The 26,341-nt window shown below is 40.2% G+C and overlaps 3 protein-coding genes across 6 annotated transcripts in view; 2 read left to right on the top strand and 1 right to left on the bottom strand.

Moving 5' to 3' along the window:
* Window positions 1-26,304, bottom strand: part of LOC134414398 (regulator of nonsense transcripts 3A-like) — a 62,074-nt gene extending 35,770 nt beyond the window's left edge. For 2 of the 4 annotated variants that reach the window (XR_010026716.1, XM_063148916.1), the window contains exons 1-3: window positions 26,032-26,304; window positions 21,859-21,947; window positions 21,187-21,289 (exon numbers count right to left, since the gene is read on the bottom strand). Coding sequence is in view for 3 of the 4 variants with exons in the window: in XM_063148916.1 (XP_063004986.1) it covers window positions 21,187-21,206 (20 nt within the window). In the remaining variant the exon portion in view is untranslated. The remainder of the gene's footprint in view (window positions 1-21,186; window positions 21,290-21,858; window positions 21,948-26,031) is intronic. The other 2 variants (XM_063148917.1, XM_063148918.1) reach the window with 2 other exon arrangements.
* Window positions 1,948-6,385, top strand: LOC134415165 (matrilysin-like). Its single transcript, XM_063150464.1, has 6 exons — window positions 1,948-2,156; window positions 2,688-2,908; window positions 3,015-3,163; window positions 4,792-4,917; window positions 5,480-5,641; window positions 6,179-6,385. Exons 1-6 carry the CDS (start codon window positions 2,040-2,042, stop codon window positions 6,199-6,201), a joined length of 798 nt encoding a protein of 265 aa, XP_063006534.1. The 5' UTR covers window positions 1,948-2,039; the 3' UTR covers window positions 6,202-6,385.
* LOC134415163 (matrix metalloproteinase-18-like) lies at window positions 10,335-14,688 on the top strand. Its single transcript, XM_063150463.1, has 6 exons — window positions 10,335-10,519; window positions 11,051-11,271; window positions 11,378-11,526; window positions 13,155-13,280; window positions 13,843-14,004; window positions 14,542-14,688. The coding sequence occupies exons 1-6, from the start codon at window positions 10,403-10,405 to the stop codon at window positions 14,562-14,564; spliced, it is 798 nt and encodes a 265-aa protein (XP_063006533.1). The 5' UTR covers window positions 10,335-10,402; the 3' UTR covers window positions 14,565-14,688.
* Window positions 26,305-26,341: the final 37 nt, after the last annotated feature.

Genomic DNA, 26,341 nt, shown 5'->3' with positions numbered 1-26,341 from the left:
CTAAGGCCACACAGAATAATTCATGGACAGTGCTGGAGGAGGCACTCTATCAAATGAAGCCAGGAGAAGAAATGCTAGACTGAACGTAGCACGTTTGTTTCCTAGTGTACAATTAACATCCTTACGAACTGAGACAAATGCAATAGAACCCAGAAATGTAGTCCTAGGAATACTGTCCTGACAATGGCACACATCGTGAAGACAGCTTCCTGCGACCACATGAGGTGACTGGCCTGCAGTAGGGCCAGCACAGGGGGCAGTGAGGCACCCTTGTGTCTTGAAGGATCCATCTCAAGAGAGGCAGCAGCACCAAGTTAGCATCACCACAGCAAGTGAAATAAAACAGAAGTCAGGAATTTTGTCCTCAAAGACAGCCACTGATGAGGCTGCCAGCAGCATTTTACTTCCTGTTGAGCTCCCATTGCCTTTCCATCCCCATAAGGATCTCTCCTTTGGGGAAGAGCGCTGCCATCGGGGCACCTCACCCTGCTGAGCAGGTGGGAACCGTGCAGCGTTTGCCTCCGCCTAGTGGCGCAGCTCGGCCAACTGCGCTGGCTTTGCGGCCTGTTGTGAAGCGTGTGCCTTCTCTGCAAGCACATAGCTGGGCCGGAACTGCCGCACAAATAATCGCTGGGGGAAATCAGAGACAACAGCAATTTGGCAAACTTGCCCCTGCCTCTTCCTTCTTCCCTTTATTCCACTGCATTCTGTGTCAGTTTTTACATGCTCTCTCTAATACACCTCTAGGCACCTAATGCTACTCAAATAGCAACTTTCCCTCCATTTCCACACCAAAGAAGAAATGGCAAACCACAACATTTAGTTTGTTGGGGATTTGAATTTTTACTTGCTTTTACTACTGTTTTTTAAAATAAAATGATCTTTAAATTCATGCTTACTGTTCCAGATAGTACAACAAGCAGCAAATGAATTCTCAAATGTGTTAACATTTCTCACGGGTCCTTTGACCATGAACATTTAAAGGATAAACTCTACTCCTGCACTATCTAGAAATGCTATTATGGGGACTTACCCAGTCACTTAGGTACCCTGAGCCCACTCCATCAACACAGACTGATATTCTGAGAGGGCAAAATCAATACCTGATATACCTGGTATTAACAAGGGAATAAGATCTCGGAAAAGTAAAATTAATGATATCAGCAGCCTTACCAGTGCTTATTAAAGCTGTCACACATAAAAAGTCCAAGATATGTGATGGGAAAGATCTGATGAGATGCAAAAGTGCAAGTATGCCTTGCCCCAGTGATGTCCTCTTGATTTTTTTCTTCACAGTGTAAACTGCAAATTTAATCCCAAATCTTTAATCTTCAAATTTAAAGCATTTGAAGATGCCTTTTCCTTTTTTGTTTTTATAAAATTAGATCTTCAACAAAACCTGCCTCAGACAGGATGCTCTTAATGGCATCATTATGATGTTTTCAGTTTCAGAAATGCCAGTATGAAGTAGCTCCACTGACATCAATGGAATTATTTGGAATTAATCTACTAGAGTAAAAATATGAGCAAAGGACTAGAGAAAATATTAAGGGCTGAAAATTGTTACTGTTTTCTGTCAGCCCTAAAGTGTACAGACAAAAAACCAAAAATCATAGAGAGAAGCACCACGCTGCTGTGGTATATAGAAAAATATGGAAGTCTATCCACATCAGGGAAACAGAAAACAGTAGAGGTCTTATACTTGGAAACAGGCAATGATCTGACAGAGCTGCTGTCCTGTGGGCAGTGAGAGAGTCACTATTTCTTGCAACTCAAAGAACAACACAACCCCAATAAAACATTGCGGAAGATTTGCAAAGAAGAAGGATGTGTTTTTACATAGCAAGCAAGTCAGCTCTGAAATTCATTGAAAGTATATTCAAGGGAACTGATGACACAAATTCATAACTAGAATTTTAAAAGTGACTCACATGCGTAATTGCTGCTTGGAGGTATCAGGATCTATATAAGGGTTTCAGCTCTGGTCTTGGGAGACAGAAAGTCAAACCCTTTCTGCTGCAGCAAGGCTCCTCATCAAGATGGGCACCATGCACTACCTCCTGCTTTGTGCTCTCATCTTCCTGCCTGAGACTCCTGCTTTTCCACTACAACAAAAACCACAACCATGGAGCATCATAGACCTTGAGAAAGTAAAGGTATGGTACATGGGGGGAAACAATACTGCATTATGAGTAATCTGATTTTGATTCAATTTCTACATTCCTTTCCTACCTGCTTGTATTATCCTTGCCTTACATTACAACAACAGTTTTTGCAGACGTGATATAAAACAGTTTAAACTTGCTGACTAGCTTAAACCTCTTAAGGCTAACTTTAAAAAGAGACCAAGTTCCAAGTGGTAAATAAAAGGGAGCATGTAATTTTTAGAAGGAGTCCAAAATTGTATGTGTACTGTTTTAGAAGGCTGTAGATTTGAATGCTCAGTAAATCGTGGTCACTTGACAGGATTTCTTACTTACAATGTCTCATTGCTGTTACGATTCCTCTTATATATGCTGATCTCTATTATTGAGAGAGCAGAATTTGGTACATTGAAATGGAAAGATACAACTAAACCCAGACATGAATGATGCAGGATGAAGAAACAATTCAAACAAATGTAAAATGCAATTGCCAAAATATCACAGATATATGTATTAACCTTTATTTTCCCTCTCTTCTTCCAGGGATATCTTGATAAATTCTTTCCAATTTTGCCAGAAACACAAAACCTAAGCATAGAAGAAAGGATTAAAGAAATGCAGAAGTTTTTCCACCTGACTGTAACTGGAAAACTAGACACAAAAACTGAAGAAATTATGACAATGCCCAGATGTGGAATGCCTGATACAAAATACCCAACATCTGCTGGAACTCCAAGATGGAAAAAGACACATTTAACTTACAAGTAAGTGATGTTTCAAGTTTTCTGGGGAAGGGGATTGCTCTGTATTTAACTAGGTGTGTTTCCTTCACAGCCTGAATGAAATTAACCTGTTTTTCTTTCCTGACAGGATTCTCAGTTATACACAGGACCTACCCAGACGGAAAGTGGAAGATGCAATTAGAAGGGCCTTGATGGTATGGAGTGATGTGACTCCACTGCAATTCCGAAAAGTTGACACAGGCCGTGCGGACATTGAGATTAGATTTGCACGTCGTGGTGAGAATACCTGTCCTTTTTAACATACATTGCTCCATGTTTTACTGAAAGCATGTATTTTTATAGCCATAGCTTTAAGAAAGAACAAAGAGTTGAGAATTAAATCAAAGTCTGCATAAATTTTATCTACTTTATATCATGCCACCAACTTTCTATGCCATTCTTCAATTTTACTCCTGTAAGAGAGTTATAAAAATCCTTTCAGAGTCACAGCTGTAAAATTAAGGGAGAATTCAGCTCCAGAATGAGACACTTAAATTCAGATGTTCAAGGTGTTTTTGCCTTGATAAAATGTGCAAACTACAGAGAAGAGCTCTGTAGAGCAAATTAGCAGCTTCTGAAAATCCAGCCTCCATAGGCTGCATTCAAGCAGCTTAAGGCAGGTTTACTCAGGCCTAGACCAAGCCTGGTTCCCAGAATAAGCACACTTTGGCAGCTGGCGTGCATTATGTTTGGCCACAGAAAGTTTCTTTGGGTAGATTTGTTTCTAGAAGGAATGGTATGTTGCACCCCAAGATTGCACCAAGGTGCAGCAGCCAAAGCGTGCTAAGTGGGGTGAACAGAAGTCACTTCAGAAATCCATCTCTGATCTGGAGGGGTCTGGAGTAGTCTATAGACATAGCTCTGCCTTGAACGTGTGCCTGGCATGTAAACTGACAGCTTAGACTGACTGAATGCCCACTTTAAGGCTGTCTGGCTTCCTCTCTAGATCCATTGACAATAATCAAAAAAGATCCATTGACTGGTAGTGCAGATCAGGCACGTGGCCTGCAAGCAGATGAGCACCAAAATGTCCAAAGCCTGTGTGTCACTGATGGCAAGAACATCAGGGTGCCATAAAGAGGCGACCTCATCTCCTAGTCAAAGGTAGAACTGATCCTTCGAGCTGGAATGGGTTTTAATTCTATGTCACACACTAGAATTAGGTCTCTACTGCCTTAAGGATGGCCTCCTAAGGGCCATCGACATGGTCTGAGAGAAAGGACACAGGATGGCATCTCATTTCCCAACTACTCCTCAGAGACTCACTAAAGTCAGACTCACTGTGAGGGAGAGGAAATTTTTCCAAGATGGTTCAACTCTGATCCAGGCCTTGCACTTGAAGTAGGAAACAGCAATATTCCACCTGCACTATGACAGAAGAAGATAATAGACCAGACCTCAAGGCTAGGTATAAATGAATTTATCTCTACAGATACATGGATAACTATCCAAAATCACCATCCACACCAAAATCAGTGCAAGTGAGAATGTCTACAACTAATATTGTCCAGCACTTTTCTATAACAAACACATTCAGATATTACCAAGCATTAGGTATTTATTCTGTAATCATCCCTGATTTCAGCCTCAGGATCACACTTCTGACAAAAGCTCAGGGAAAAATATTCAGCTCTTCCTGAAACATGCAACAGACCAAACTATCAAATACAAGATTTGAACTTAAATCAGTGGAGAGTTTTTCCCTAAGCCTCACTTCTCATTTTCACAACCTTGCTGCCACTGTATGATTATTTTAAGGATTGGCAACCAGCAAAAGGAATACAAACTGCCAGCATGCTTCTACTTGCTGAAGTTAAATAGGACAACTGATCTCATCTGATGACATTGATTTATTTCAAATGCAGACCATGGTGATGTATCTCCTTTCGATGGAAGAGGTAGAGTACTGGCCCATGCATTTCTACCTGGAACAAGGCGTGGCGGAGATGCTCATTTTGATGATGATGAAAAATGGTCAGATGTCAATCAAGGTAAATCTCACATGTGTAGATGAAAGGGAAAGGAAAACATTGTACACAGCCACAGGAAATACTTTCAAGTCCTCTTCATCCTTCAGTGCTACTTCAGTACAAACATTTCTATCCTTTTCAACTACCATTATAACTACCAGGGGTTCATTACCATGAACACCTACATAATGCCTGTACTGTCCATCATTTAAAGCACTTTTTGCAGGCTAAACAAGGACTGGGAGCACTTGATTCCTACATAAATTGTGAACACGTAAATTGACTTGCTTCTAGGAATGTGGTCGCTCAAAAGCTGAGTCCAAAAGAGACTCAGAGTCTCTAGATGCCTATGCAAGATATCAGTAGATTTTTTGTAAAATGTTACATTAATAAAAGAAAGCTCAACAAAAATGGATCGAAAGCCTGGGGTTTCATTTCAAGATAGATTGAAATATACAAATTCTCCTGCACTTTCAATTAATTAAACTTGAAAAAGTCAATTGTAGATCACTACTAAAAAGTCAATTGTAATTGAATAGTATTTCGTAACTTTATCATCCATTTATGTGCTTCTATTTTGCAGATATCAATTTGTTCCTCGTGGCTGCCCATGAATTTGGCCATTCTTTGGGACTTACTCATTCCAATGTCCGTGGAGCTTTGATGTACCCTTACTACTCATATCAGAACCCACAAACTTTCAAACTGCCAGCAGAGGACAAGCGAAGAATTCAGAAGTTATACGGTAAAACTCATGATTAATTTGATTTTCAAGACAAAATCTACAAGGGTACAGCCTTCACTCTCCCTGATTGCAAGGGCCTCATCATGGTACCAAAAAGAAAGAAAGTGAACAAACTTGGGAAAAAACAACTCCTGCTTACTCTGTCCACTCACTATGTTGCCTCTGTAGCCTGCTCCCACTGCAGCCAAGAGGTGACAAAGCAGCAGTGCATGGCCTGCTGCTCTGTCCTCCCACACTCCTGCATTCTGCCAAGCATTCCTCTGGCCCTTGCTCTGCAAATGAGCTCCTCCAGTGAGTGGTGCTCCTGGCAGGAAAGGAGAAGCACTGTGCCACTCACCAAGTTCAGTAAAGGCAGAAACTCCTCAGCAACAGGGGAACATAACTAGAATTGACCCCACAAGACAGAATTTGTCAGGTTTGCTTTTCTTTAGGCACCGCCCAACTCAGGGCATGCTAAAGGAACACTAGGAAGAAAGCACAGTTGTCTGCATGGACAATTTTCAGTAGGTCTCCATGTTTTGTGTTTCTCTTCCACAGGGAAAAAGCCATCAAACTCTTGAAGAAAGTGCTTAACCAAGAGCAAAGAATTCACATCTCATTGGTTTGGTCTTCCAAAGCAATTTTAATCCTCCAGCTAATTAAGATGGTAAACTCCTGGGCTGCACTTTCTCTCACTGAATTTTTATGTTGATTTATTTGCACTTTATGCCATTTCACCTAACAAAAATAATAATAAAAAATGTATTCTCTGTTTTCTAAGCTTTTCTTTTTTCTTCTGGCGTTTCACTGAAGCATTAAGTTACTCCTGCATGCATGACAGACAGTCAGACAATATCTTTGTGAAAAGGGTTATAGGCACCTAAAGTGCTCGTGTGCATCGACTGATGTCAGAACAGAACAGGGTTTGTTCTTACATCAGTGCCTTGCTTTCAATTCCCATGCATGTCCTGCCACTTCACAGTATTGACTCCTCAGAATCAGTGTGCTTCCCATAGGGCTCACACATAGAGGAGGTCTCCACAGTGCTTCCTTCAGTCTGGGCTGGGACATTTTCCCAAAGGGAAGAGCTTTTCATCATCATGTCCTCCCTGGCTTTCCAGAGAAACAGGTTTGAAAAGCAGTGGACTGGGATTCCCATTGTCCTCTGTGATAGTCAAGCTCCCTTGGGTATTTTTTTTTAAATTTATTAAAAAAAAACCAAAAAAAACCAAAAAAACCAAACCAAAAAAAAAAAAAAAACGAGGAATACACACCACAGGGATTCTCCCAAGGACATTCAAAATCTCCCAAATTCCCAAGGTAGAAGATGTATTTATTAATAGTTTCTGACAGATGGCTCCCTGTGCACAGAGATGAGGAGCACAAACAGCAGTTCAGCATCATGGCCAGCATCTTCAGTCTCCTAAACCAGTGTTACCCAGTACAAGGAACAACCTTAACCCAGCCCCCAGAGGTGACACAGCACTGCAGGCAACATGGTGCTCACACAGCACAACTCACAGAACAGAAAACACCTCTGAGAGCAAATATATCATCACTCTGACCAGTGACTGTTCAACTAATGCAGTGGATACTTACAAAAAGTGTGGTTTAACATGCTCTGGTCAGATCTATTTTTATCTCAACCCTTCCTGCCTCATGTTGAGTGATCCAAAAAGGACTGACACTGTCCAAGCCAACAGGTAACCAAACACCACACTCACTATGCACCCCTCAGTGGCATGGGGAGAGAAATGCAGAAAAAACGTAAATAAAGGGGTAGAGACAACGACAATTCAATAAGACAGGAAAGGAAGCGGAAATAACAATAAATAATAAATACAAAAAGAAGAAAGCAAAAGAAAGTTAAAGAAAAGACAAGGAAGAAGAGGAAGAAGAAGAGGAGGTAGATGAAGACGAAGACGAGAACAAAGATGAAGATGAAGACGAAGACAAAGAAGAAGAAGAAGAAGAAGAAGAAGAAGAAGAAGAAGAAGAAGAAGAAGAAGAAGAAGGAGAGAAATAGGAATAGGAATATACAAAGCAAATGATGCGCCATAGAGTTGTTCACCACCCACAGACCAATGCCCAGATGGTACCCAAGCAGAAACCTCTGGCCAGCTTTCCCTCTAGTTTATACACTGAATATGACATCCTGTGGTATGGAAAATCCCTCTGGCCAGTTTGGCTCCCAGCTGTGTCCCCTTCCAGCTTCGTATACCCCCCAGCTTGCTCACTGCTGGGTTGCTGTGCCACGTTGAAGAGTCCTCACTCAATGTAAAGGCAGCTGAGCAACAACCAAAGCATCAGTGTGATATCAACGTTAGTTTGAAAATGCTCCTATCAGTTACCAGCCATTTCTTCCACACAAAGCTCAAAGATGAAGTGGCTGGTACTAAGTGTGGATATTATACTGAGGACACAGCTGTCTTCAGGTATGAGAAAAAATCTGAAGCCCCAGAATGGAGGGTCAGATCCAATCTGTATTAAAGGCTATTAAGAAGGGCTCTCTGGGCTATGTGGATGCTCGATCCAAATGGGTTGATCTGCACCGTCCTGGAAAGATGCAGTTTGACAGAAAATACCCTTTGTTCCCTTGGCCAAAGTCCCCACAGGGAACAAAGCACAAAACAGAGACACACTGTGCTCTTTATCAAGCTCAAGTCATTTGCTAAAGTTTCACAAAGAGAAAACAGCCATAGAAGACAGGCTTTATCAAAGACTCTGCAGAAAAAAACCACTCCTAAGGCCACACAGAATAATTCATGGACAGTGCTGGAGGAGGCACTCTATCAAATGAAGCCAGGAGAAGAAATGCTAGACTGAACGTAGCACGTTTGTTTCCTAGTGTACAATTAACATCCTTACGAACTGAGACAAATGCAATAGAACCCAGAAATGTAGTCCTAGGAATACTGTCCTGACAATGGCACACATCGTGAAGACAGCTTCCTGCGACCACATGAGGTGACTGGCCTGCAGTAGGGCCAGCACAGGGGGCAGTGAGGCACCCTTGTGTCTTGAAGGATCCATCTCAAGAGAGGCAGCAGCACCAAGTTAGCATCACCACAGCAAGTGAAATAAAACAGAAGTCAGGAATTTTGTCCTCAAAGACAGCCACTGATGAGGCTGCCAGCAGCATTTTACTTCCTGTTGAGCTCCCATTGCCTTTCCATCCCCATAAGGATCTCTCCTTTGGGGAAAAGCGCTGCCATCGGGGCACCTCACCCTGCTGAGCAGGTGGGAACCGTGCAGCGTTTGCCTCCGCCTAGTGGCGCAGCTCGGCCAACTGCGCTGGCTTTGCGGCCTGTTGTGAAGCGTGTGCCTTCTCTGCAAGCACATAGCTGGGCCGGAACTGCCGCACAAATAATCGATGGGGGAAATCAGAGAAAACAGCAATTTGGCAAACTTGCCCCTGCCTCTTCCTTCTTCCCTTTATCCCACTGCATTCTGTGTCAGTTTTTACATGCTCTCTCTAATACACCTCTAGGCACCTAATGCTACTCAAATAGCAACTTTCCCTCCATTTCCACACCAAAGAAGAAATGGCAAACCACAACATTTAGTTTGTTGGGGATTTGAATTTTTACTTGCTTTTACTACTGTTTTTTAAAATAAAGTGATCTTTAAATTCATGCTTACTGTTCCAGATAGTACAACAAGCAGCAAATGAATTCTCAAATGTGTTAACATTTCTCACGGGTCCTTTGACCATGAACATTTAAAGGATAAACTCTACTCCTGCACTATCTAGAAATGCTATTATGGGGACTTACCCAGTCACTTAGGTACCCTGAGCCCACTCCATCAACACAGACTGATATTCTGAGAGGGCAAAATCAATACCTGCTATACCTGGTATTAACAAGGGAATAAGATCTCGGAAAAGTAAAATTAATGATATCAGCAGCCTTACCAGTGCTTATTAAAGCTGTCACACATAAAAAGTCCAAGATATGTGATGGAAAAGATCTGATGAGATGCAAAAGTGCAAGTATGCCTTGCCCCAGTGATGTCCTCTTGATTTTTTTCTTCACAGTGTAAACTGCAAATTTAATCCCAAATCTTTAATCTTCAAATTTAAAGCATTTGAAGATGCCTTTTCCTTTTTTGTTTTTATAAAATTAGATCTTCAACAAAACCTGCCTCAGACAGGATGCTCTTAATGGCATCATTATGATGTTTTCAGTTTCAGAAATGCCAGTATGAAGTAGCTCCACTGACATCAATGGAATTATTTGGAATTAATCTACTAGAGTAAAAATATGAGCAAAGGACTAGAGAAAATATTAAGGGGTGAAAATTGTTACTGTTTTCTGTCAGCCCTAAAGTGTACAGACAAAAAACCAAAAATCATAGAGAGAAGCACCACGCTGCTGTGGTATATAGAAAAATATGGAAGTCTATCCACATCAGGGAAAGAGAAAACATTAGAGGTCTTATACTTGGAAACAGGCAATGATCTGACAGAGCTGCTGTCCTGTGGGCAGTGAGAGAGTCACTATTTCTTGCAACTCAAAGAACAACACAACCCCAATAAAACATTGTGGAAGAATTGCAAAGAAGATGGATGTGTTTTTACATAGCAAGCAAGTCAGCTCTGAAATTCATTGAAAGCATATTCAAGGGAACTGATGACACAAATTCATAACTAGAATTTTAAAAGTGACTCACATGCGTAATTGCTGCTTGGAGGTATCAGGATCTATATAAGGGTTTCAGCTCTGGTCTTGGGAGACAGAAAGTCAAACCCTTTCTGCTGCAGCAAGGCTCCTCATCAAGATGGGCACCATGCACTACCTCCTGCTTTGTGCTCTCATCTTCCTGCCTGAGACTCCTGCTTTTCCACTACCACATAGACCACAACCATGGAGCATCATAGACCTTGAGAAAGTAAAGGTATGGTACATGGGGGGAAACAATACTGCATTATGAGTAATCTGATTTTGATTCAATTTCTACATTCCTTTCCTACCTGCTTGTATTATCCTTGCCTTACATTACAACAACAGTTTTTGCAGACGTGATATAAAACAGTTTAAACTTGCTGACTAGCTTAAACCTCTTAAGGCTAACTTTAAAAAGAGACCAAGTTCCAAGTGGTAAATAAAAGGGAGCATGTAATTTTTAGAAGGAGTCCAAAATTGTATGTGTACTGTTTTAGAAGGCTGTAGATTTGAATGCTCAGTAAATCGTGGTCACTTGACAGGATTTCTTACTTACAATGTCTCATTGCTGTTACGATTCCTCTTATATATGCTGATCTCTATTATTGAGAGAGCAGAATTTGGTACATTGAAATGGAAAGATACAACTAAACCCAGACATGAATGATGCAGGATGAAGAAACAATTCAAACAAATGTAAAATGCAATTGCCAAAATATCACAGATATATGTATTAACCTTTATTTTCCCTCTCTTCTTCCAGGGATATCTTGATAAATTCTTTCCAATTTTGCCAGAAACACAAAACCTAAGCATAGAAGAAAGGATTAAAGAAATGCAGAAGTTTTTCCACCTGACTGTAACTGGAAAACTAGACACAAAAACTGAAGAAATTATGACAATGCCCAGATGTGGAATGGCTGATACAAAATACCCAACATCTGCTGGAACTCCAAGATGGAAAAAGACACATTTAACTTACAAGTAAGTGATGTTTCAAGTTTTCTGGGGAAGGGGATTGCTCTGTATTTAACTAGGTGTGTTTCCTTCACAGCCTGAATGAAATTAACATGTTTTTCTTTCCTGACAGGATTCTCAGTTATACACAGGACCTACCCAGACGGAAAGTGGAAGATGCAATTAGAAGGGCCTTGATGGTATGGAGTGATGTGACTCCACTGCAATTCCGAAAAGTTGACACAGGCCGTGCGGACATTGAGATTAGATTTGCACGTCGTGGTGAGAATACCTGTCCTTTTTAACATACATTGCTCCATGTTTTACTGAAAGCATGTATTTTTATAGCCATAGCTTTAAGAAAGAACAAAGAGTTGAGAATTAAATCAAAGTCTGCATAAATTTTATCTACTTTATATTATGCCACCAACTTTCTATGCCATTCTTCAATTTTACTCCTGTAAGAGAGTTATAAAAATCCTTTCAGAGTCACAGCTGTAAAATTAAGGGAGAATTCAGCTCCAGAATGAGACACTTAAATTCAGATGTTCAAGGTGTTTTTGCCTTGATAAAATGGGCAAACTACAGAGAAGAGCTCTGTAGAGCAAATTAGCAGCTTCTGAAAATCCAGCCTCCATAGGCTGCATTCAAGCAGCTTAAGGCAGGTTTCCTCAGGCCTAGACCAAGCCTGGTTCCCAGAATAAGCACACTTTGGCAGCTGGCGTGCATTATGTTTGGCCACAGAAAGTTTCTTTGGGTAGATTTGTTTCTAGAAGGAATGGTATGTTGCACCCCAAGATTGCACCAAGGTGCAGCAGCCAAAGCGTGCTAAGTGGGGTGAACAGAAGTCACTTCAGAAATCCATCTCTGATCTGGAGGGGTCTGGAGTAGTCTATAGACATAGCTCTGCCTTGAACGTGTGCCTGGCATGTAAACTGACAGCTTAGACTGACTGAATGCCCACTTTAAGGTTGTCTGGCTTCCTCTCTAGATCCATTGACAATAATCAAAAAAGATCCATTGACTGGTAGTGCAGATCAGGCACGTGGCCTGCAAGCAGATGAGCACCAAAATGTCCAAAGCCTGTGTGTCACTGATGGCAAGAACATCAGGGTGCCATAAAGAGGCGACCTCATGTCCTAGTCAAAGGTAGAACTGATCCTTCGAGCTGGAATGGGTTTTAATTCCATGTCACACACTAGAATTAGGTCTCTACTGCCTTAAGGATGGCCTCCTAAGGGCCATCGACATGGTCTGAGAGAAAGGACGCAGGATGGCATCTCATTTCCCAACTACTCCTCAGAGACTCACTAAAGTCAGACTCACTGTGAGGGAGAGGAAATTTTTCCAAGATGGTTCAACTCTGATCCAGGCCTTGCACTTGAAGTAGGAAACAGCAATATTCCACCTGCACTATGACAGAAGAAGATAATAGACCAGACCTCAAGGCTAGGTATAAATGAATTTATCTCTACAGATACATGGATAACTATCCAAAATCACCATCCACACCAAAATCAGTGCAAGTGAGAATGTCTACAACTAATATTGTCCAGCACTTTTCAATAACAAACACATTCAGATATTACCAAGCATTAGGTATTTATTCTGAAATCATCCCTGATTTCAGCCTCAGGATCACACTTCTGACAAAAGTTCAGGGAAAAATATTCAGCTCTTCCTGAAACATGCAACAGACCAAACTATCAAATACAAGATTTGAACTTAAATCAGTGGAGAGTGTTTCCCTAAGCCTCACTTCTCATTTTCACAACCTTGCTGCCACTGTATGATTATTTTAAGGATTGGCAACCAGCAAAAGGAATACAAACTGCCAGCATGCTTCTACTTGCTGAAGTTAAATAGGACAACTGATCTCATCTGATGACATTGATTTATTTCAAATGCAGACCATGGTGATGTATCTCCTTTCGATGGAAGAGGTAGAGTACTGGCCCATGCATTTCTACCTGGAACAAGGCGTGGCGGAGATGCTCATTTTGATGATGATGAAAAATGGTCAGATGTCAATCAAGGTAAATCTCACATGTGTAGATGAAAGGGAAAGGAAAACATTGTACACAGCCACAGGAAATACTTTCAAGTCCTCTTCATCCTTCAGTGCTACTTCAGTACAAACATTTCTATCCTTTTCAACTACCATTATAACTACCAGGGGTTCATTACCATGAACACCTACATAATGCCTGTACTGTCCATCATTTAAAGCACTTTTTGCAGGCTAAACAAGGACTGGGAGCACTTGATTCCTACATAAATTGTGAACACGTAAATTGACTTGCTTCTAGGAATGTGGTCGCTCAAAAGCTGAGTCCAAAAGAGACTCAGAGTCTCTAGATGCCTATGCAAGATATCAGTAGATTTTTTGTAAAATGTTACATTAATAAAAGAAAGCTCAACAAAAATGGATCGAAAGCCTGGGGTTTCATTTCAAGATAGATTGAAATATACAAATTCTCCTGCACTTTCAATTAATTAAACTTGAAAAAGTCAATTGTAGATCACTACTAAAAAGTCAATTGTAATTGAATAGTATTTCGTAACTTTATCATCCATTTATGTGCTTCTATTTTGCAGATATCAATTTGTTCCTCGTGGCTGCCCATGAATTTGGCCATTCTTTGGGACTTACTCATTCCAATGTCCGTGGAGCTTTGATGTACCCTTACTACTCATATCAGAACCCACAAACTTTCAAACTGCCAGCAGAGGACAAGCGAAGAATTCAGAAGTTATACGGTAAAACTCATGATTAATTTGATTTTCAAGACAAAATCTACAAGGGTACAGCCTTCACTCTCCCTGATTGCAAGGGCCTCATCATGGTACCAAAAAGAAAGAAAGTGAACAAACTTGGGAAAAAACAACTCCTGCTTACTCTGTCCACTCACTATGTTGCCTCTGTAGCCTGCTCCCACTGCAACCAGGAGGTGACAAAGCAGCAGTGCATGGCCTGCTGCTCTGTCCTCCCACACTCCTGCATTCTGCCAAGCATTCCTCTGGCCCTTGCTCTGCAAATGAGCTCCTCCAGTGAGTGGTGCTCCCGGCAGGAAAGGAGAAGCACTGTGCCACTCACCAAGTTCAGTAAAGGCAGAAACTCCTCAGCAACAGGGGAACATAACTAGAATTGACCCCACAAGACAGAATTTGTCAGGTTTGCTTTTCTTTAGGCACCGCCCAACTCAGGGCATGCTAAAGGAACACTAGGAAGAAAGCACAGTTGTCTGCATGGACAATTTTCAGTAGGTCTCCATGTTTTGTGTTTCTCTTCCACAGGGAAAAAGCCATCAAACTCTTGAAGAAAGTGCTTAAACAAGAGCAAAGAATTCACATCTCATTGGTTTGGTCTTCCAAAGCAATTTTAATCCTCCAGCTAATTAAGATGGTAAACTCCTGGGCTGCACTTTCTCTCACTGAATTTTTACATTGATTTATTTGCACTTTATGCCATTTCACCTAACAAAAATAATAATAAAAAAATGTATTCTCTGTTTTCTAAGCTTTTCTTTTTTCTTCTGGCGTTTCACTGAGGCATTCAGTTACTCCTGCATGCATGACAGACAGTCAGACAATATCTTTGTGAAAAGGGTTATAGGCACCTAAAGTGCTCGTGTGCATCGACTGATGTCAGAAGAGAAGAGGGTTTGTTCTTACATCAGTGCCTTGCTTTCAATTCCCATGCATGTCCTGCCACTTCACAGTATTGACTCCTCAGAATCAGTGTGCTTCCCATAGGGCTCACACATAGAGGAGGTCTCCACAGTGCTTCCTTCAGTCTGGGCTGGGACATTTTCCCAAAGGGAAGAGCTTTTCATCATCATGTCCTCCCTGGCTTTCCAGAGAAGCAGGGTTGAAAAGAAGTGGACTGGGATTCCCATTGTCCTCTGTGATAGTCAAGCTCCCTTGGGTATTTTTAAATTTATTTAAAAAAAAAAAAAAAAAAAAAAAAAAAACAAAAAAAACAAAAAACAAAAAAAAAAAAAAAAAAAAAACCAAGGAATAAACACCACAGGGATCCTCCAAGGAGATTCAAAATCTTCCAAATTCGCAAAGTAGAAGATGTATTTATTAATAGTTTCCAACAGATGGCTCCCTGTGCACAGAGATAAGGTGCACAAACACCAACTCAGTGTCACGGCCAGCATCTTCAGTCTCCTAAACCAGTGTTACCCAGTACAAGGAACAACCTTAACCCAGCCCCCAGAGGTGACACAGCACTGCAGGAAACGTGGTGCTCATGCAGCCCAACTCGGAGAGCAAATGCATCAACACTCTGACCAATGACTATTTAACTAACACTGTGGATACGTTCAACAAATTTGTTTTAACATGCTCTGGTCAGATCTGCTGCTATTTCTGCCTCCTGTAGTTGCCAAAAAGGACTGACACTGTCCAACCCAACAGGTAACCAAACACCACACTCACTCCCCACCCCTCAGTGGGATGGGGAGAGAAATGCAGAAAGGTAAAATACATGGGTGGAGACAAAGGCAATTCAATAAAGCAGAAAAGGAAGGGGAAATAACAAGAAATAACAAACACAAAAGAAGAATGAAGAAAGAATAAGAAGGGAAAAAGAGCTCAGAAAAATAAAAATAATTATATCAGCAGCCTTAGCAATGCATATTAAGGGTGTTACACATAAATGTTCACAGATATGTGATGGGAAAGACCAGAAGAGTGACAAAAAGTGTAAGTATGCCCTGCCCCAGTGATGTCCTCTTGATTTTTTCTTCACAGTGTAAACTGCAAATTTAATCCCAAATCTTTAATCATCAAATTTAAAGCATATTAATATATATTTTAATTTTTTGTTTTTTATAAAATTAGATCTTCAACAAAACCTGCCTCAGACAGGATGCTCTTCATGGCATCATTATGATGTTTTCAGTCTCAAAAATGCCTCCAAGAAGTAGCAACACTGACATCAATGGAATTATTTGGGATTCATCTATTACAGTAAAAATGTTAGCAAAGCACTAGAGAAAATATTATGTGGTTTGGCTATTTGAGAGCTACAGGTAATCACTCTTTGTTGGACAAGGCTGAGGAAAATTATTAAGGGGTGAAAATTGTTACTGCTTTCTGCCAGCCCTAAAGTGTACAGACAATAAAACAAAAATCATAGAGAGAAGCAGCAGGCTGCTCAGGTATATAGAAAAATATGGAAGTCTATCCACATCAGGAAAACAGAAAACATTAGAGGTCTTCTACTTGGCCACATTAAATGATCTGACAGAGCTGCTGCACTGTGTGCAGTGAGAGAGTCACTATTTTTTGCAACTCAAAAAGCAACCCACTCCCAATTAAATGCTGTGGAAGATTTTAAAAGAAGAAGGAGGTACATTTTTACACAGCAAGCAATTCAGTTATGGAATTCATTAACACAGAGTATTCAATGACAGTGGTGACCCAAATTCATAAATGGAATTTGGAAGGTTTAGATATATTTTTGTAGCATAACAGCTACTAAGCATGAGGGTATGGTAGGATGTAGAGTCTCACTGTTTTGCTGAATAACAAAGGTAGAATCCATGTGAATTGACGCAGTTGTGCTAACGTTGCAAGATTTTCTACAGGGAAAAGGAAGCACCTTGTCTACAAAGGCTGGTTAAGGAGTGCATCGAACATTTCAGTGACTGCCTCGCATTAGAAGATCACGTGGATCTACTTATGTACCAAGATTTCAAGTTCTTTTCTTGGAAATCACTTGGTTCAGAACCACTGTCCCAACAGCAAGGCACACCACACATGTTCTAAAGGCCATAATGAGGCTGAAAGAGATCTGTGGTACTACTGTGGGCTTTCTCTAGATGAATTCTTGCCTCAAAGCAGAGATATCCAGGAGCTAAGTAAGGTGGTGCCAAAAAAGCAGTTTGCATTCAACACCAATGGACACAGCTCAGGCATGAGTTACAGAATACAGTATGAGTAAGCATACTCACAGGAATGCCAAGAGCATGGGAATGCCTTTCCATTAATGCTAACCAAAATCCTGAAGGTAAAACTGAATCTTTAATGTTAAATAGCTTTTATTTTCAATTACTGGACAGCATGGTAGTGCTCCTGAATGCAGACTACTTTAGACAATTATTTCACTCCAAATTCAACCAGTACTCTGAAATGAATGGTTCTCCAATTAAAAATCAATTTGTGCATTACAAAAATGAGATTTATAAAAGATCGAGAACAATGTTCTTGTCATTTGTGACTGGACATAGGATCAGGAACAGCCTGAAACAGTACTGTCTCATCTTTCCTTAAAGGGAATCAGTCTTATTATAATCATAGTATTTATACCTAACAGAGCCTTTCTTTCTCAGGATGGTTACAACTCACAGCAGTTAAGGGTGAAAGGGAAAAGTATTACAAAATATACGAAAATATTTCCTAGTGTTACTTTAATATTTACAATGTTGCTCTATTTTTGAATATATGGGGGTATATGCAGTATGAACTGACATTGCTTTGAAGTAGAAAAGTATATAATAACAGTGCTGTTGTTGGTAATTTGGCTTAGCAGAGACATTTTTGCCTCAAAATTCTTGCAATATTTTCTAGGTGTTCCAAATATGGATGGAAAAAACAATAGAAGAGGTGGGAAAGAATCATAATGAGCTGAATTTAACTTTTTCTCCCTGGTTGTGTTATTTTCTTCATTCCTACCTTCACTGCCAGAAATAGGAATGAGGATTGATTCTTTGCATAAAAATATTAAGACTTTTACCTCCTGGGAGCAAAAAATTAGGTAATAATTTGAGAAGAAGTCAAAATGCTGGCGCTACTCTAATATTGGCACAATATTCTTTTAAATGTGCCTTAACTTTGTAAATAAAACAAAACCACTAAGAGTTCTCCTTGAGATAATTTTCCAAAACATTAGGTGATCATCCAGTCCTTATTCAAAAATATATAATTTAAATTTAGCAGTGAATAGACTACTTTCTGATGATAATAAATATGATCAAGGAAAAATCACTTTTCTTATTCATGTTTACTATGGCTATGAAGCAGAATGCTTGTATCATATCACTGTCAGGCTACTTCCATAGTTCCAACAGCTCAGGGTTCATACACATTGCAAATCTCCCACAATAAGATGTCTACAGTACAGAAATGTGGATGTGGGATGCTCTGTACACACTCCCTGTATGTAAAATGAGGAATAAGATCACCTATTTGGAAGTGTCTGCCAGCTGTGCAGATCTAAGCTGCTTGCCAGATCAGCTCAATAATTTCTCCATGTTCTCTCATACAACCTTTAGGAAAGCCCATGCAAATTCCACCCACCATTACACTGCCCATCTTCGTATTCTGGTTTAACACTGGATTTCAACAAAAAGGTGCTTAGGAATCCAGCATACCTATCACTAAATGCACTAATCCTAACCTTTGCACACTGTTATCCTGAAATTTTTATTACCCTGCTATCTCTTAGTTCTAATTTCTGTTGTTAGCTGTGCTTTCATCATGTTTATATGGTACCTAAAATGATTTGCCTTCTGTTCTGTTTGTTTGGCCTCCTTGTTATTACAGAAGAGGAAGCAATAAAAAATAATATTCACCCCTTTCCCACAAATTAATTACACCTTAGAAGTAGTACCTTGGCACTAGTTTATTTAACAATTTAAAAAATCACCTAGCAAGAATAACAGTGTGAATACCCTGGAAGTGCCTGAGACAAACACATTGATCTTAAAAGGATCCTGTGTCCCAGAGTATTTTTGTCAACTTGACTGACATTCCTCCAGGTACCTGGAGCTTCTGCACTTCACATGTAAAATGTTGCCACTACATCTATTTGAATAAAATATATTGCAGGGCAATCTATTAATCCATTCTGAGAATATCACAGTTTTTTCACATCTTCAATTCCATTTATTACTCATGAGATCAAAGTTCTATTTTACCAAGCAAACAATGCACTGAACCCATATGAAAGTAACCAGAAGTTTTATAAATTAAGGCTTAAGTGCCTAAATGCATTATTTATTTCAAGCAGTAATTTAAAGAGTTGAAAAAGAAACATCATCTGGTAATTTGTGCTATCAGAGAAATTCAAACTGTGAAAGTTACATTATTCCCTGTTGGCACTTCATTTCTAGATTATGTCTATAAAGCACAGGAAAAAGTACCATCTTAGCAATTACTTCAAATTTAATTTCAGGTATCAGACGATATAAACTGTGCATTCACAAGCTGATGTGCACCATCCACAGCCACAGATGCTTCAAAGTGTACCTGCTTCAGCATTAGCCACAATCCTTCCATAATCTGCCATAGATGCTTAGAGATATGTTCTGCTGGATGTACAGGCAACCACAGTGAGAAGTTCAGATATTTGGAAAAGCTGTCCCAAAGTACCAAGAGTTACTGATGGAAAATAGTTTCTTGTGATACTGGCTTTTGCCTTCTTGAGTCCTGCAGCACATTTTTCCAGTTCAGGACCAAAGTCTGATATTTCACCCTGGCTGGTTGAGGAAAATGTGCTTTCCAGCTGCTTTGTGTCATTGCTACAGTATTAGCCCATGTGTGCCAATATCCTGGTGCCCACAATGAGCAGTGTATCAAAACCCCAAAAGAGTTTGCAGCTCACAAACTGTTAACTCCCCTAAAGGTGACCCAATCTGCCAAACAAAATGATGGTCTAACCAAACCAACTGCAGTATAAATATTTCATCTTACTATTATGGTAGATTTGAGCAGAAACAGAAGTAAATCCTCTGGAATCCAAAACATTTACTAAATGAAGACTCACATTGCAGCATATTGCAGGAATGACCTAGTTCACTTGCATTTTCATAGCAACAACAGACATATCTGCAGTCCTTGCTTAAAACACATCAGTCATAATTACTATCAGGAAAAAAGGATCAGTTAAAGTGGATGAAAGCATTTTAAGACCATCAATACTGAAAGCAAGGAACTTGCTTTTAAAAAGGATCCTGTGTCCCAGAGTATTTTTGTCAACTTGACTGACATTCCTCCAGGCACCTGGAGCTTCTGCACTTCACATGTAAAATGTTGCCACTACATCTATTTGAATAAAATATATTGCAGGGCAATCTACTCATCCATTCTGAGAGTAGCATAGTTCCCACTACGAAAGCAAGGAATTCTATGACAGACATAATTTACAGATTTTTTCAGCTGATAAATCACAAAATCTTGCTTTCAGAAAGAGTTTGGTCTGTGCTTTATACACCAGGACTGATTAATTTTTTTCAATTGTTTTTCCTCAACAGAAATAAGAACAAACAAGAACATATATGAAACCTACTAGAAATTTCATCGTATTTCAGGATACTCAATAACATTAAAATTAAAAAATTAGGGAAAAAAGGAAAAACTTGGCAACCCTGTAGTTGAAGTAGACTGCTCAATGCTGCTTTCCTTGCAATACACTGTCACAGAGTGCTAGGCTCTGAATTAATACAGTCTGAAGTTGAGAATTCTTTGCAGCTGATCTAGAAAGCTTAGCTATTTAAAAATAAAAACAATTACATCTTTTACAATTATATCAGCAGACACTTTTAAAGGAAGCAAAAGGACTGAAAAGGAAGCTTATTAGATAACACATGTGAACAATGTATTGGTAGTAAAATTACATAATGATTTTTTTCAAATAGAAAAAGAGAAGTCTGAATGTTAGAGACTGGGATGGTACTGAAGATCAGATAGAATAAGATCAGATAGAATAAGGCTTGGCAGAGAAAACCTCATCTTGGGAATTTTTGAGTGCTTTAACTGTGGAGTTTTAATGTAGCTGGTTTTTTAAAGAAATTTTGTAATTGTTTGGGCCTTCCATCAGCCCTGGCTCCCCCAATGCTGAGGTGTCTGGGTGACAGCGGGCAGAATGCTGGTAAGGGCCATGAGCCATGTCTTTGGGTCAGTGGGATGAGGCAGGAGGCAGAGTTCAACCTGTGGCACATGGGCTCCATGCAGACCTCAGTACAGGGTCATTTCATTCCAAGTCCACTGCTGAGATGTTTTCTTCTCTGTCTCTGTAGGTTTTCACCTAAGGCTGTTAAAGGAAAACATTTCACTGTCTTACATTTTTTCTCCTAGAAAACACCCACTGGGCATGGAATTCCCTATAGATTCATCTGAAGATGCATATGGCTAGTATTCTGGATTTATTAATTGCAACATTACCATACAGTGCATGAAATCCAGGGCAGACTTTTTTCAACAGTTAAATAATTTTTCTTTAATATTTCATTATATCTATTTTAATGCCCTAGAATTCTCAGAAACTCATTAATCTAAGTCAATGTCAACAAGACAATACTGGTATTTTATAAAAATATATTGATAACTTCCCAAACTCATGGTTCAATCTAAGTTTTGACATGGCATGTAAGACAATTTTTTATGATTCAGGTGTCTCTGCAGTAGATTATGTCATGAGAACTGGCACAGCACTCTTTTAATTCCTGCTTAGTTGAATATTATTTGCCATCTTTCTATGATTATTTTAATTCTTATTTGAATAAAAAGAATAACAGAAATATTTGAATAAAAGACACTGCTAATCAGATAATACAATGCAAGTAATGCAAAGAAAGAGAATACTGTCTAAAGGAGACTTACAGACTTACACTGGGAATGTAACCATCTATTGTTTTCCTTCCTTGCCCTCTGCTATGATTTTTCAAGGCACACCCCTCCCAGAAATCTCACTGCGTAGAAAAAAAGTGCATAAAAATCATGTTTTTCAAAGCCAAGTGTGACACCCTCATGTCACTCAAACTGTTGAGAAAAGACGTAAAACATAGAAGGACTGTTGCAAAAGATCTGTCAGATAAATATTAGTCATGTTTCCAAACCACACTCTGAAATAGCTTTTTACCTTTTTTGTTGCAAGGGCATGCCAACCTGTGAGATGACACATACTACAGCTCCTAGTAAGCTTAACAATTGCACCAGACCTAATCAGACTGGGTTCAGGATTTTTGTTATCAGGATCAGTGCAAATAGAGGCCAGAAGCAGTAGCAGCAAGACTTCATCTTGCCAAGAGTTTACCTGACCACCCTGTCAGTGCAGTTTGTATTTGTATTATCCTGCTCCTCTGGACTCTGACAAGATCAGCAAAAGCTGCTTGCCCCACTTATTTTTAAATAACATAATCATAATTTAATATTACTTTGTTATTAGTTCTTATAATAATAAGTTTTTTTATTCTGTCTACTGTTTCCTCAACCTGTGTGTTTGCTCAAGAAACGAAAAGTAGAAATCTTCCCCAATATCAACACAATATTCAGCTGGGGAAAAAAGGACAAGTATTATTTTCCAGAATATACTAGAAACAGAAAAATAAGGGAAGCAAAATTTTTATTGACTTGTCTTCTGCAGACTCTTCTAGTCCCTATTTGAAACCACTTTCTGTCTAATTTTTGATTTTTTTTTTCTCAGTAAATGGTCTTGATGTCATTAATTTTCTAGTAGGTTTGTAATGAGGTCAGATCACTATGTGGAACATTTTTTTCACAAAAATTAACCCAGCAATATGTTCATAACAGGCATGGATGAATGAGTAATGGAAACCAGGAGAGCACTAGGATCCTACTCCTTCTCAAACACAAAAGAAGAAACCAAAAATTTTAAAAAGTCAGTGAGCACAAGCCAGCCTCAGCTCCAGTACAAATACAAGAGAGCTAAATACTCCTTGCAACAGCAGTAGTCATGCAAGACCTGCAAAGGCCAGAATTAGGGCTCAGGCTCTTCTGAGCTGATGAAATTGTAACAATGCAAAGGCAAACCCACAGATCAGTAAGAAAATCAGGATAGTTTTAGCAATGAACACTGTAAGTTGCTGATGCTTCATGTGGCCACCGCTTCTGAAAAAAATATGGCTAATCGTGGTTGTGTCGATATGATTTAGAACTTAATTCCTTACTTTAAAAAAAAATTGCATGAAGAAACCCATTAATGCTAACGGTCTTGATTAAGGAGATTGACACTTTGATCAACCTGTGTTGTTATCTCTCCTTCTACAAAGCTCAAGTGTTAACTCTGCATTGCAAAGAAGCAAGGATTAAAGCTGCCCTTGCTAGTATTTCAGCAAAACATGTTGCATATTCCTGTCTTTTCCTGATTGAAATACTTTGCTGTAAGCTAGCAGTGTTGCTCTAACTCCAACATCTAAGAACATAAATATTACATGGGATGTGAAGCAAGGTGTCATCTGTTATGTTTGGAATAAGGCACTTAGGGGTGGAGAATAAAAACTAATTTACAAGTGGGATCTGTACAGAGCAGACACCAAGCCAAGTACAGCCTGGGAGTGACTGCTCTGGCTGTAACTTAAATTAACATTCCTTAAGAGAGCAAGACAGCTCATCAAGTATGTCAGCTAGGAGAGATGAGAGATTACAGAAGTGAACTTCCATGGCACAACAATGAGTTACTAGCTAATGGGATGTACAGAAAACCACAGCACTCATAAAACATTTACTAATCAAATACTGAGGCCAGTTTTGAATACTGACTGGAGCTGGTATTTTGGGTTCCCAGGTTTGCCTTTGTAGATCTTTCCTGAGGACCAGGTTTCACCATGTGAATAAAAAGTTTTCCTTCTTCAAGCTGGGTGTTTCTGGTCTTTCACTGATCATCCTTGTGAGTTAACCCTACGCTGGGCCTGTTTTGTTTCACCTTCGCCATCTCCCCAAAGCCATTTTATCATCTCATGAATAAAATACATCTGAGATGTTTATGTTTAGGGTGTTTAGGTTTTTAATAATTCTGTTGTGAGGCTTTAATTTATAATCCTTGTGTGAATGTCCTAAGAGTTACACATCTACCTCAACAACACAAGAACAACTCTCACCAATCAAGGACATTCCTCTAAGAGGTCAGATTGTGCCTCTGAAAGAACTGCCTTCAGGCAGTTCCTGTCAGGGCTCTGAGTGCTCTGGCAAGCCTAAACTGGTCATAACAAGCCTGATCAACCTCACCTGTGACCTCCATGCACACGTCTATGCTCATTCTCCCAGCAGCTCTATTTCAGCTCTTGCCTGAGCCTTCAGCCCCTGCCTGAGCTGCAGCACAGCTGAGCCTGTCCCCAACTGTCCTGATTTAGAGACTGGTTTTGCTAAAAGGACTCCAGACTGACAAAAGTGGTAGCCTTAAATCATGACCCTTGGAATGACATTAAATTTATGACATAGCCTTGTTTCTAAGCCCTCTCCTGCTGTTCCTTCCCAACTGGACTCCCAGGATCAGGCTCATCACCTTGACTGGGGCTGCTGTGGGACCCTGTCACTATCACCATCCTGCCCTGCTCAGCTCCTGTGGAAGTGCACCATGTGAGCTCCTGTGGTTACCCTCAGCACCCATTCTCCCTGCTCCCTGCCACTGGATATCATACAGAACTGGGGGGGAAAGAGTCCTCTCACCATTTGTATCTCCATGTGGGAATCTGTATGGGAAATCATTATTTACACTATGTACCAAAAGCATATGAATACTCCTACTAAGTTTTCCCAGAATGGCTCTTCCACAGTGTAGGAACATCTTCCAGCTACCCCAACACTTTGAAATTCACCTTGCACAGAACAACAAACACCAAAATTAAACAAGACTACGCAATCAACACAAGAACTTCCAGCATCTCTGCCTTACACAGCAAAGGTTCTGTGCAATTGTGCAACTGTACCTCAGCGCCTGCTAACTCATCACTTCTAGGTTAGCTACACTCCTACCTCCCACAATCCCATGACTGCTCTTTGTTCCATCTATCTCAACTGCTCTTTTCCTGCAGTTAAATTAAGCAATGTTAATTAGGATGCTCCCAAATAAATTGTTCCCTGTCTGGTTAAGCCTGGTGGTCACTGGAGGAGTGGTCACTCTTTCAGCAAGAGCTGAAAGATCTAGGTATGTTAAAGATACAGATATATCTTGTATGGAGAGAGATATCCTCTAAATGTATGTTAGTTTAATAAATTACTATTGTTTTTCTCACTATAAGTTTTGCCTCTGTAACCATAGGCCCTGATACTTAGTAACATATGGATTACTAGTATTTCTAAGCTTTTCTGGAATTATGCTAGCTGGAGACACTAGTCCTACAGCTATCATAAAGAAAAGCTTTGCAGGATCATCTCAGAAAATCCACAGTAAAAAGGTGCATATTGATCCTTGGGTACCTTAGTCATGAAAACCACCCAGGAAGCTCTGCAGAACAAAGGCATAAGAGAATGCTGGAAGTACAATGCATGCAGCTGTTTTCTCTGAATGCAGACTGAGGGGCCTAAACAGGCTAGAATTAAAAAGGAATAAAATATCTATTCACCACTTTCTTGCTGAGATTTACAGAGTAAATACACGTCTGCCTGCAGGGAAGTGAGCTAGGTTTCACACAGTACCCGAGTACAGCTTCACAACCTGCCTGTGAGCTCTCAGTGAGACACTTCACTCTCTCTGGCTCAGATATGTGGCTAAACATGGGAACACCGTTGTGCTGCAGCGAACATAAGTGTAGTAGTACATGCAAAATATTCTACTGTGGCTTTGCTCCTGATCCTTAATTATCCACATTAAAAATTGTTCTTTCCTCTGATAAATATTTTTCAAGTTGTTTTCACTCTTAAGAACATAGTGACAAATCCCCTTTGAAAAATAAATTCCCAACACCACGTTTATGTAAGAAGTTCTCAGGAAAAATTTGAAAGAACTGAACAATACGATTGTTCCCTTTCGCTTTTCCCCATCGCCTTTGTGGTCGGTTTCACAATTTTCCAAGCATATCAGGAAATTTCAGGCACCTCGGGAAGGCGTGCGCAGTGAATCCAGGTGTTGGTTAGGTGGATATGCTTAACAAGGAAGATAAATCCACGGAGTTGAGGCTCTGCTGGCAGATGTTGAATGGTATTTGGAAAACAGCCCCACATCACCAGCCGTGAGCGCTGTTCGCAGGCGGCGCTCCTGCAGCTCGGCCCTGTTTCCACAGGTGCTCACAGACCGCCAGAGCGCCGCTCGGGTGTCACCTCTGTAGCACCTGGTGAGGCACACGCATCTCTCCGCTTGCTAACCTCCCCTCACGGCCACCGCAGCGTTTCGCCGCCCAGCCTGCCG

Source organism: Melospiza melodia, chromosome 2 (assembly GCF_035770615.1).
Source record: "Melospiza melodia melodia isolate bMelMel2 chromosome 2, bMelMel2.pri, whole genome shotgun sequence".
Classification (NCBI taxonomy): domain Eukaryota; kingdom Metazoa; phylum Chordata; class Aves; order Passeriformes; family Passerellidae; genus Melospiza; species Melospiza melodia.
The sequence above is the reverse complement of the archived record's forward strand: the minus strand, read 5'-3'. Positions and strand labels throughout refer to the sequence as shown.